The 12,767-nt window shown below is 38.5% G+C and overlaps 1 protein-coding gene across 3 annotated transcripts in view; it reads left to right on the forward strand.

The window, feature by feature from the left end:
- The window catches only part of LOC133645689 (calcitonin gene-related peptide type 1 receptor-like), a 26,214-nt gene extending 14,077 nt beyond the window's left edge, over positions 1-12,137 (forward strand). Inside the window, exons 7-13 of one of the 3 annotated variants that reach the window (XM_062040556.1) lie at positions 3,958-4,084; positions 4,151-4,304; positions 4,383-4,443; positions 4,515-4,581; positions 6,984-7,202; positions 8,118-8,159; positions 11,637-12,137. In XM_062040556.1, the coding sequence (XP_061896540.1) occupies positions 3,958-4,084; positions 4,151-4,304; positions 4,383-4,443; positions 4,515-4,581; positions 6,984-7,202; positions 8,118-8,159; positions 11,637-11,843 (877 nt within the window). In that variant the 3' untranslated portion in view covers positions 11,844-12,137. Of the gene's footprint in view, positions 1-3,957; positions 4,305-4,382; positions 4,444-4,514; positions 4,582-6,983; positions 7,203-8,117; positions 8,160-11,636 lie in introns of all 3 variants that reach the window. The other 2 variants (XM_062040561.1, XM_062040553.1) reach the window with 2 other exon arrangements.
- The last annotated feature ends 630 nt before the right edge of the window (positions 12,138-12,767 follow it).

Below are 12,767 nucleotides of genomic sequence, written 5' to 3' on the forward strand. Positions count from 1 at the left end.
GAGTGCTTTAAAAAAAACAAAGTTCATCATGCTTTCATTTTAGATTCTTTGTTAGAATGCCAACGCTGTCACATCCTAATAAATCCACCAAATAGAAGACAATCTTGCGTGTTCTTAAATTTGAACGCACACACACACACATCTATTTAAAACTTTGCCATTTTAAACCAATTAAGATGTCAAGAGACATCTCACCCTTTTTAATGGCCTCTAAGTTTCCCGGTGGCCTGGAAGTGCAAAACACTTTCATTGCATGAAACAAACTACAATCTCAGAAAATACACAAAGAAAAGACCAAACAACTTACAATTTCAGAAAACAAATGAACAAAAGATGAAACACTTTACAATTTCAGAAACTGGAAAGGGACAGTGCCAAAATTCCAGGTTGACAGCTCAGGCAGTCAATCATTTTGTTCATGTCTGCAAAACCCGAATGAGGAAGTAAAGATTCAGCGGAAGTGGACAAAATGATTGGTTGACTTAGCTGTCAATTTCTGATTTAGGACAGGCCTGGGCAGTTATTTTGACTTGGGGGGGCCAAATAGAGAGAAAAAAATGTGTCTGGGGGCCGGTATATCTATTTTTAGGAACACTAATACAAAACCTCACAATAATGTCTGATTGAATTCTAAAAACGTTATGACAGACTGCCTTAAAAAACGGAATGGAATTTTAATTTTTTTCTATGAAGGATAAAACACTGAATATTGACAACATATAAACGTCACACCCCCTCTCCATCCACATATTTTACAATCAAGCGAAACGCAACAAAAATACAACAAACAGCGAAATATGAACGCGAAGGGTAAAAAAAAACCCACACCTACAATCCGATATATGTGATATATCACTAAGCTTTAGAATTTAGTTGTAAAAATCTCCTTCCGCGTCTGTCCCTGACACCCGCATTTCAGGCTGGCCACTCTGGAAACACTCTGTGGAAACGCTCCCCACCCACACTGCTTGGTGCCTCGTCTGAGCTGCTGTGACTTAGATCAGTGGTCCCCAACCACCGGTTGGTACCGGGCCGCACAAGAATTAAAAAAATAAAATAATGTTTTTTTATTTTTATTTTTTAAATGAAATCAACATAAAAAACACAATATATACATTCTATATCAATATAGATCAATACAGTCTGCAGGGATACAGTCCGTAAGCACATGTGATTGTGTTGTGATGTAAAAAAAAAAAAAAATAATTTTTTTTTTTTTTTTTAAATACACCCCCCAACCATCCTAGTCGTTTCACATTCAGCTGCGAACCGATCCAGTGAGAGCTGAAGATCCTGGCCAGGTGAAGCCATCAGGACCACATCATCTGCAAAAAGCAGAGACCTAATCCTGCAGCCACCAAACCGGATCCTCTCAACGCCCTGACTGCGCCTAGAAATTCTGTCCTTAAAGGCCTACTGAAATGATTGTTTTTTTATTTAAACGGGAATAGCAGATCCATTCTATGTGTCATACTTGATCATTTCGCGATATTGCCATATTTTTGCTGAAAGGATTTAGTAGAGAAAATCGACGATAAAGTTCGCAACTTTTGCTCGCTGATAAAAAAAACCTTGCCCCTACCGGAAGTAGTGTGATGTCACAAGCGGTAGTGCTGCTCACAATTCCCCGTTGTTTACAATGTAGCGAGAGATATTAGGAGCGAGAAAGTGACGATTACCCCATTAAGTTGAGCGAGGATGAAAGATTCGTGGATGAGGAACGTTAGAGTGACGGACTAGAATGCAGTTCAAGAGATATCATTTTTCGCTCTGACCGTAACTTAGGTACAAGCTGGCTCATTGGATTCCACACTCTCTCCTTTTTCTATTGTGGATCACGGATTTGTATTTTAAACCACCTGGGATACTATATCCTCTTGAAAATGAGAGTCGAGAAGGTGAAATGGACATTCACAGTGACTTTTATCTCCACGACAATACATCGACGAAGCTCTTTAGCATGCGCTAACGTGATAGCATCTGTCTCAAATGCAGATAGAAACAAAATAAATAAATCCCTGACTGGAAGGATAGACAGAAGATCAACAATACTACTATCGGGAGACACCGAACCAAACACTGGACATGTAAATACACGGTTAATGTGTATTCGACGCCTGTCGAAGCCTAGCAATGCTGTTGCTAACGACGCTAACTTAACAACGGGACCTCGTCAGAGCTATGATAAAAACATTAGCGCTCCACCTACGCCAGCCAGCCCTCATCTGCTCATCAACACCCGTGCTCACCTGCGTTCCAGCGATCGACGATGCGGTCGGCGGCCCGGAGACGTAGGAAGTCTGGGTGAGTTCGCCGCTAGCGCGTCTGCTATCCAACAAAGTCCTCCTTGTTGTGTGGCTGCAGCCAGCCGCTAATACACCGATCCCACCTACAACGTTCTTCTTTGCAGCCTCCATTGTTCATTAAACAAATTGCAAAAGATCCACCAACACAGATGTCCAGAATACTGTGGAATTTTGTCGAAGAAAACAGAGCTCTGTGTATTGTGTCCAAAAGGGTCCAAACACTTCCGTGGACCTCGCGACGTCACGCGCATACGTCATCCTCCAATGGCGTTTTGAACCGGAAGTTCCCCGGGAAATTTAAAATGTCACTTTATAAGTTAACCCGGCCGTATTGGCATGTGTTGCAATGTTAAGATTTCATCGTTGATATATCAATCAATCAATGTTTATTTATATAGCCCTAAATCACAAGTGTCTCAAAGGGCTGTACAAGCCACAACGACATCCTCGGTACAGAGCCCACATACGGGCAAGGAAAACTCACCCCAGTGGGACGTCAATGTGAATGACTATGAGAAACCTTGGAGAGGACGGCATATGTGGGTAACCCCCCCCCTCTAGGGGAGACCGAAAGCAATGGATGTGGAGTGGGTCTGACATAATATTGTGAAAGTCCAACACATCAGCGAAAGTCCAGTCCATAGTGGGGCCAGCAGGAACCATCCCGAGCGGAGACGGGTCAGCAGCGTAGAGATGTCCCCATCCGATGAACAGGCTAGCGGTCCACCCCGGAGCAGAGTAGAAAAGAAAAGAAAATAAACGGCAGATCAACTGGTCTAAAAAGGGAGTCTATTTAAAGGCTAGAGTATACAAATGAGTTTTAAGATGAGACTTAAATGCTTCTACTGAGGTAGCATCTCTAACTTTTACCGGGACGGCATTCCATAGTATTGGAGCCCCAATAGAAAACGCTCTATAGCCCGCAGACTATTTTTGGACTCTGGGAATCACTAATAAGCCGGAGTTCTTTGAACGCAGATTTCTTGCCGGGACATATGGTACAATACAATCGGCAAGATAGGCAGGAGCTTGACCGTGTAGTATTTTATACGTAAGTAGTAAAACCTTAAAGTCGCATCTTAGGTGCACAGGAAGCCAGTGCATGTGAGCCAGTATAGGCGTAATATGATCAAACTTTCTTGTTTTTGTCAAAAGTCTAGCAGCCGCATATAAACTATCAGACTGCGTGGTCGGTAGTAGTGGCTTTCAGTAGTGGCTTTCAATAGGCCTTTAAAAGTTACGAACAGAATCCGTGACAAAGGGCAGCCTTGGCCGAGTCCAACCTTCACTGGAAACGGGTCCGACGTACTGCCCGCAAGCACTCACAGGTAGGCTGGAGTTGAGCTTCCCCTCCTTGAAAGACCAGCAGCCGCCACTGCAATGGAGTGCCCGGAAAAAGATTCCCATGCGTTGGTGATTGAGTCTCTGTATTATTTATATTGACTATGGCCGAGTCCAACCCTCACTGGAAAAGGGTCCGACTTACTGCCGGCAATGCAGGGTCTCCTCCCCAACCCGGAAATGGCACTCCACCCTTTTCCGGGCAAGTTTAATAGATAAATGTATGGGTTCTAAGTATTCGAGTTTCATCACCCTATATTTAAACTTTTTGAATCAACCTGGACTATACTCAAGCAGAACCTCTCTTTAGGAGTCTGAGCTGCCAGAGGATCACGTTGCACAAGAACCTCTTCGTCTCATTCGTCCTGAACTCCATGATCACCGTCGTGTGGCTGACAACTGTGGTCAAGAAACAAGGACACACGCATAACGACTCGGTGAGGCCTTTTGTTTCCTTCCCAGAGATGGTCATGTGGTCATTTTGTCGTTTGCCGCGCTCGCAGGCCAGCTGCAAGCTGCTCATGTTCGTCCACCTCTACCTGCTGAGCTGCAACTACTTCTGGATGCTGTGCGAGGGCATCTACCTGCACACGCTGATTGTGGTGGCCGTGTTCGCGGAGAAGCAGCACCTGATGTGGTATTACCTGCTGGGCTGGGGTGAGCACGGAGCCGTGGGGGAAAAAACCCATTGAGCTTCCACGGACAAGTCAAGCATGCGATCTGGTCTTTGCGCAGGTTTCCCGCTGGTGCCAGCGGTGTTGCATTCAATCGGACGCCACTGCTACTACAATGACAAGTGAGACTTTTCAAAGAACGTGGATGTGAATCAGTTGTTTTCATGTGTTATAATGATGTTTGTTCCGACAGATGCTGGGTCAGCTCGGACACTTCCCTACTGTACATCATCCACGGGCCCATCTGCGCCGCGTTGGTGGTAAGTGTCAAACCCCCGCCTGCTCAGGTGGTGTACTGCAAAAAGTCAGTGTTCAAAAACAAGAAAAAAAATTACAAAAATGAGGGGTATTTTATTTGAACTAAGCAAAATTATCTGCCAATAGAACAAGAAAAATTGGCTTGTCAAGACTTTCCAAAACAAGTCAAATTAGCTAACTTCAATGAACCCAAAAATACCTTTAAAATAAGTATATTCTCACTAATAACAAGTGCACTTTTCTTGGTAGAAAAAAAACAACCTTTTTGCTCAATATGTTGAGAAATATTCTTAAATGAAGTAAATGCTAGTGCCATTATCTTGACATAATGATATGCGCTCGGCATTACATTTCTTGAAACCAGCAAACTTATACTAAAAACTAGAGATGTCCGATAATATCGGTCTGCCGATATTATCGGCCGATAAATGCGTTAAAATGTAATATCGGAAATTATCGGTATCGTTTTTTTATTATCAGTATCGGGTTTTTTGGGTTTTTTTTTTAAATTAAATCCACATAAAAAACACAAGATACACTTACAATTAGTGCACCAACCCAAAAAACCTCCCTCCCCCATTTACACTCATTCACACAAAAGGGTTGTTTCTTTCTGTTATTAATATTCTGCTTCCTACATTATATATCAATATATATCAATACAGTCTGCAAGGGATACAGTCCGTAAGCACACATGATTGTGCGTGCTGCTGCTCCACTAATAGTACTAACCTTTAACAGTTAATTTGACAAATTTTCATTAATTACTAGTTTCTATGTAACTGTTTTTATATTGTTTTACTTTCTTTTTTATTCAAGAAAATGTTTTTAATTTATTTATCTTATTTTATTTGATTCATTTTTTTAAAAAGTACCTTATCTTCACCATACCTGGTTGTCCAAATTAGGCATAATAATGTGTTAATTCCACGACTGTATATATCGGTTGATATCGGTATTGGTTGATATCGGTATCTGTAATTAAAGAGTTGGACAATATCGGCATATCGGATATCGGCAAAAAGCCATTATCGGACATCCCTACTAAAAACTAGTTTATTGTTCTTAATGGAAAGGCAACAAGGCAAGCGCTTGTTACTCTCGGGGTCTCCTAGCCGCTCAGGCAAATCATATTGTCTAAAAATGCATTTTTCCATGGATAACATGACATCATCGCGCCAAGTGCGTGCTCGTTTTAATTGTCATTTTGAAGAATTCATCTGAATGTGCATGAACTATTTCTGTTCAAAATAGTTAGAAATGTCACATGTTAAATGTTTAAATATTAACTGTCAGTTTACTGTACTGTGCCAACTGTACTACTATATGAGTACCTGTTTTCTATTGTTTCATTGAAAATAAAACAGCAAAGTCCATTTGGCTGTCATCTGTTTTAATTATGAGACACAATTGTGTCAAAGTCATGATTTTTTTTCCATGCATGAAATAAGAAATTATTACTTTAAAACGGTAGTTTTTTACTTGTGAGTAGGGATGTCCGATAATGGCTATTTGCCGATATCCGATATTCCGATATTGTCCAACTCTTTAATTACCGATACCGATATCAACCGATACCGATATCAACCGATACTGATATATACAGTCGTGGAATTAACACATTATTATGCCTAATTTGGACAACCAGGTATGGTGAAGATAAGGTACTTTTTTTTTAAAATTATAAAATAAAATAAGATAAATACATTTAAAAAAAAATATTGAATAAAAAAAAAAGTAAAACAATATAAAAACAGTTATATAGAAACTAGTAATGAATGAAAATGAGTAAAATTAACTGTTAAAGGTTAGTACTATTAGTGGAGCAGCAGCACGCACAATCATGTGTGCTTACGGACTGTATCCCTTGCAGACTGTATTGATATATATTGATATATAATGTAGGAAGCAGAATATTAATAACAGAAAGAAACAACTCTTTTGTGTGAATGAGTGTAAATGGGGGAGGGAGGTTTTTTGAGTTGGTGCACTAATTGTAAGTGTATCTTGTGTTTTTTATGTGGATTTAGTAAAAAACAAAAACGATACCGATAATTAAAAAAAAACGATACCGATAATTTCCGATATTGCATTTATCGGCAGGCCGATATTATCGGACATCTCTACTTGTGAGTGTTGATGACACAACAGTTGATATTCTAGTTTCAAGCATGTTTTACTCAATATAGCTCATCAAATCTCAGCAACAAGCTGTAATATCTTACTGACATCATTTAGGGCCAAAACACTTAAAACAAGTAAAACACTCTCACATAAAATCTGCTTAGTGAGAAGAATTATCTTATCAGACAGAAAATAAGCAAATATCAGCCTTATTGGAGATATTTCATCTTACTTAGATTGCAGTTTTTGCAGTGCAGCTGACTCGCCTCTCTGCGTCAAGGTAAACCTCTTTTTCTTGCTGAACATCGTGCGGGTTCTCATCACGAAGCTGAGAGTGACCCACCAGGCCGAGTCCAGCCTGTACATGAGGGCGGTGAGGGCCACGCTCATCCTCATCCCGCTGCTCGGCATTCAGTTTGTGCTGCTGCCCTACAAGCCTCAGGAGCACTGGGTCTCGGACATCTATCTCTACGTCATGGAGATCCTAATGCATTACCAGGTCGGTATTGAGTCAGCACCTACGCACCAAGAAAATGTTCTTCTCAGCTGGTAAAGGGTTTGAGTAGGGGTGTAACGGTACACAAAAATGTTGGTTCGGTACGTACGTAACCTCGGTTTAGAGGTCACGGTTCGGTTCATTTTCGGTACAGTAAGAAAACAACAAAATAGACATTTTTGGGTTATTTATTTACCAAATTTGCAAAATCTTCCACCAAAAATATTTTTCTTAGTGGAATATTTGATGTGAAGTAATGGGAACCTTGGATAGATCAATAATTCATAATAACATTGATTTTGATTATGTTTTGAGCAATGACAGTTTGAAAGAAAAAAAAAACAGCTTTGTTTTATTAGTCAACATTGCAACTTTTTCTAAATTACATTTAATTTTTAAGCTTTTTTGTTTCACTTTTGTTATGTTTTTGTTTATTTGAATAGTATTTTTAGAATGTGCCGTGGGCCTTTCAAACATTAGCTGTGGGCCGCAAATAGCACACTTTTGACACCCCTGCTATAGATAATAAAAAATGAAATGTGATAAATCTATGGATAAAAAGCAGAGCCTGGCGACGCATGCGCGTTTATCATAACTCTCTCTCTCTCTCTCTGTCTCTGCCCCTCCCTCACCAATGCTGCTGTTTGTTTTGTTTTTAACCCCTTCTTAACCCTGAACGTACATTGAAAATACACGCAACCCTAACTCAAAATGCCGGACATTTGAGGCATTTAAGAAACTCCGCCCTGACAGCTCCGCAAAAGAGGACATTTTGAGTAAACAATACACAACGTGCGTTCCGAACTGAACCGGAACCCCCGTACCGAAACGGTTCAATGCAAATACACGTACCGTTACACCCCTAGGTTTGAGGCATTTTCACGATTCATTCAACAACAAAAAAATTCTCTTTTGCAGGGTCTGCTTGTGTCCACCATTTTCTGCTTCTTTAACGGGGAGGTAAGCAACACTTGATGTTTGCACATCCATCTGCAATACATTGACAGCGAAAAATAAGATTAAAAAAGACTAGATTTTAGAAATAGAATACTAAAAACTAGTGAAATCATCTGTCCATGCCGCTATTTATGTTTACTTCATGAGACTACAAATTAAGATTTGTATATCTAGAAATTGCCAAGACTTTGAAGCGCTATTCAACTTGCAATTCTTAAATTATGCATCCTCACTTTCCATGTGGGGGAAACCAAAATATCTTATTTTTTATTTCCTCAATTTTTAACATTTTTAAAGTACAATGTATAAAAATTATTATTCACAAAAATAAAAAAAATGACGATGTAAAGTCAATCACTACACTGCAAAAAGTCAGTGTTCAAAAACAAGGGGAAAAAAATACAAAAATGAGGGGTATTTTATTTGAACTAAGCAAAATGATCTGCCAATAGAACAAGAAAATTTGGCTTGTCAAGACTTTCCAAAACAAGTCAAATTAGCTAACCTCAATGAACCCAAAAATAGCTTAAAATAAGTATATTCTCACTAATAACAAGTGCACTTTTCTTGGTAGAAAAAAAAGAGACCTTTTTTCTCAATATGTTGAAAAATATTCTTAAATTAAGTAAATGCTAGTGCCATTATCTTTTTTATTTTGTTTTTTTTTTAAATTTGATTTTAAACAACATAAAAAAAGACACAAGATACACTTACCATTAGTGCATCAACCCAAGAAAACCCTCCCTCCCCCATTCACACTCATCCACACTCATTTACACAAAAGGGGGTGCCTCTTTCTGTTATTAAAAACTTCTGGTTCCTACAATATAGAATAATACAGTCTGCAAGGGATACAGTCTTTAGAGCACACATGATTGTGTGCTGCTGGTCCACTAACATTTTCATTAATTACTATTTTTTATGTAATTGTTTTTATATTGCTTTACTTTCTTTTCTATCCAAGAAAAACTATTTTTTCTTTCTTTTTTTTAACTTTTTTTTATTTTTTTTTCATTTATTTATCTTATTTTATTCCACATAAAAATAAAAAAAAGTTATTTAAAAAAATAATAAATAAATAGATGCCATTATCTTGACATAATGATATGCGCTCGGCATCATGATTTTTTTTTTCATGCTTTAAGTAAGAAATTATTACTTTAAAAAAGTAGTTTTATACTTGTGAGTGTTGATGACACAGCTTTGCAACACTTGATATTCTAGTTTCAAGCATGTTTTACTCAATATAGGTCAGGGGTCACCAACGCACCAGGTCGCCCGTAAGGACCAGATGAGTAGCCCGCTGGCCTGTTCTAAAAATAGCTGAAATAGCAGCACTTACTAGTGAGCTGCCTCTGTTTTTTAAATTGTATTTATTTACTAGCAAGCTGGTCTCGCTTTGCCCGACATTTTTAATTCTAAGAGAGACAAAACTCAAATAGAATTTGAAAAGCCAAGAAAATATTTTAAAGACTTGGTCTTCACTTGTTTAAATAAATTCATACATTTTTTTACTTTGCTTCTTATAACTTTCAGAAAGACAATTTTAGAGAAAAAATACAACCTTAAAAATAATTTTAGGATTTTTAAACACATATACCTTTTTACCTTTTAAATTCCTTCCTCTTCTTTCCTGACAATTTAAATCAATGTTCAAGTAAATTTATTTTTTTTATTGTAAAGAATAATAAATAGATTTTAATTTAATTCTTCCTTTTCTGCTTTTTTTTTTCGACGAAGAATATTTGTGAAATATTTCTTCAAACTTATTATGATTAAAACTCAAAAAAATTATTCTGGCAAATCTAAACAATCTGTAGAATCAAATTTAAATCTTTTTTAACATGTAAAGCGACTTTGGGTACTTAGAAAAGCGCTATATAAATCTCAGGTATTATTATTATTATTATTATTATTATTATTTCAAAGTCTTTTGAATTTCTTTTAAAATTTTTGTTCTGGAAAATCTAGAAGAAATAATGATTTGTCTTTGTTAGAAATATAGCTTGGTCCAATTTGTTATATATTCTAACAAAGTGTAGATTGGATTTTAACCTATTTAAAACATGTCATCAAAATTCTAAAATTAAATCTTAATCAGGAAAGATTACTAATGATGTTCCATAAATTATTTTTTTTATTTTTTCAAAAAGATTCGAATTAGCTAGTTTTTCTCTTCTTTTTTTCGGTTGAATTTTGAATTTTAAAGAGTCGAAATTGAAGATAAACTACGTTTCAAAATTTAATTGTCATTTTTTTCGTGTTTTCTCCTCTTTTAAACCGTTCAATTAAGTGTAAATATCATTCATTATTAATAATAATATAGAGTTAAAGGTAAATTGAGCAAATTGGCCATTTCTGGCAATTTATTTAAGTGTGTATCAAACTGGTAGCCCTTCGCATTAATCAGTACCCAAGAAGTAGCTCTTGCTTTCAAAAAGGTTGGTGACCCCTGATATAGGTCATCAAATCTCAGCAACAAGCTGTGATATCTTACTGAGATCATTTAGGACCAAAACACATACCGTAATTTCCAGACTATAAGCCGCACCTGACTATAAGCCGCACCAGCTAAATTTAGGGGAAAATACAGATTGCTCCATATATAAGCCGCACCCGACTATAAGCCGCAGGGTTTTGATGTGTAATTAGCGTAGTATATAGGGGTTCCTGCTACCACGGAGGGGATTGTCGGGACAGAGATGACTGTTTGGGAACGCAAAGCGTCCCATTTATTAACAATAAATCTTTCAATCATTCAATCAAACTTTCACATCTTTGACATGGCGAACAGCATTCGTGCAGAGTACAAATAATACAACGCTGCAAAGTAATACAAAGTGCTCGCCTGTACGTTATCAAAATAACCAGCCTACCGGTATATGAAAAGTCAGTCTTTAATCATTGTGTCATCGTCTTCCTCCTGCGTACTAAAACCACCCAAATCCTCTTCGTCGGTGTCGGAGAAGAACAGGCCGTATATAAGCCGCACCCTTGTATAAGCCGCAGGGACCAGAACGAGGGGGAAAAGTAGCGGCTTATAGTCCGGAAATTACGGTACAACGAGTAAGACACTCTAACATAAAATCTGCTTAATGAGAAGAATTATCTTATCAGACAGAAAATAAGCAAATATCACCCTTATTGGAGATATTTCATCTTACTTAGATTTCAGTTTTTGCAGTGTAAAAATAAGTAAATGTCAAAAAATCTCTAAAAATACCATTTTAAATCTTGGCAAGTCGCAAATAATTTGCAAGGGATGGGGTGGGGGGTTAAAAGACTTTTGCACCCCCCACCACCAACCTCAAAAACCCTCCCCCACTTCAACCTCAGACCCAACTCGTGTGTATTTTGATGTTTCTACTCAATGATGAGGGTGAGTCAATAATACGCTGACGTAAGCGCATTCCGTCCATTCCAAATTAAGACGCAGCAACTCTATGCCGCCTCTAACCTCCGACCCCACCTTGCCTTCAGGTCCAGACAGTCCTGCGGAGACACTGGAACCAGCAGCAGATGCAGTTCGCCGGCACGTTCGCCAACGCCGACCTCTTCCGCTCGGCCTCCTACGCGGCGTCGTCGCTCACCGAGGTCCACCGCTGCTACAGCATCGAGAGTCACACCGAGCAGAACACCGTCAAAAGCTACTCCGACATATTCCGATCCGACAGCCCCTTTGTGTGACCGGGACTTTCCCCACCACACCCATGGAACTCTCCATCTTGTCAGTGTCCTGGAGAATCTTTGATTGTCCAGCACATTCAAAGACATGTCATTGTGACGTCTTTCCACTGGATTTACCAGACTCGGAGTGGAATGTACAGCCCACGTTGATACCACGCAGTCAAACTCTTTTTGGCCGTCACGGATACGCCGCACCATACGACTGTCATCACATCAATCCGAGGTTATCTTCGGATTTCTCCACACAACTCAAGGACGCGCAATGAAGAAAAAATAGATTCTCTTGTACATTCATTGTTATTTTCCGTGTTTTCTTTTTTCTTATTTATATTTCTGTCACGCAAGCTCCAACAATACTGAGGTTCAGATATTCCATTATTCCTACATGCTGGAGAGGAGCTTGAAAGATGACGACTGTTATATTGTACATAAATGACACGTATATATCTTGATGTAACATTCAAATACAAACCCCGTTTCCATACGAGTTGGGAAATGGTGTTAGATGTAAATATAAACAGAATACAATGATTTGAAAATCCTTTTCAAGCCATATTCAGTTGAATATGCTACAAAGACAACATATTTCATGTTCAAACTGATAAAAAAACATTTTTTTGGAAATAATCATTAACTTTAGAATTTGATGGCAGCAACACGTGACAAAGAAGTTGGGAAAGGTGGCAATAAATACTGATAAAGTTGAGGAATGCTCATCAAACACTTATTTGGAACATCCCACAGGTGTGCAGGCTAATTGGGAACAGGTGGGTGCCATGATTGGGTATAAAAGTAGATTCCATGAAATGCTCAGTCATTCACAAACAAGGATGGGGCGAGGGTCACCACTTTGTCAACAAATGCCTGAGCAAATTGTTGAACAGTTTAAGAAAAACCTTTCTCAAGCAGCTATTGCAAGGAATT

The sequence above is a fragment of the Entelurus aequoreus genome, linkage group LG01, assembly GCF_033978785.1.
Source record: "Entelurus aequoreus isolate RoL-2023_Sb linkage group LG01, RoL_Eaeq_v1.1, whole genome shotgun sequence".
NCBI lineage: Eukaryota > Metazoa > Chordata > Actinopteri > Syngnathiformes > Syngnathidae > Entelurus > Entelurus aequoreus.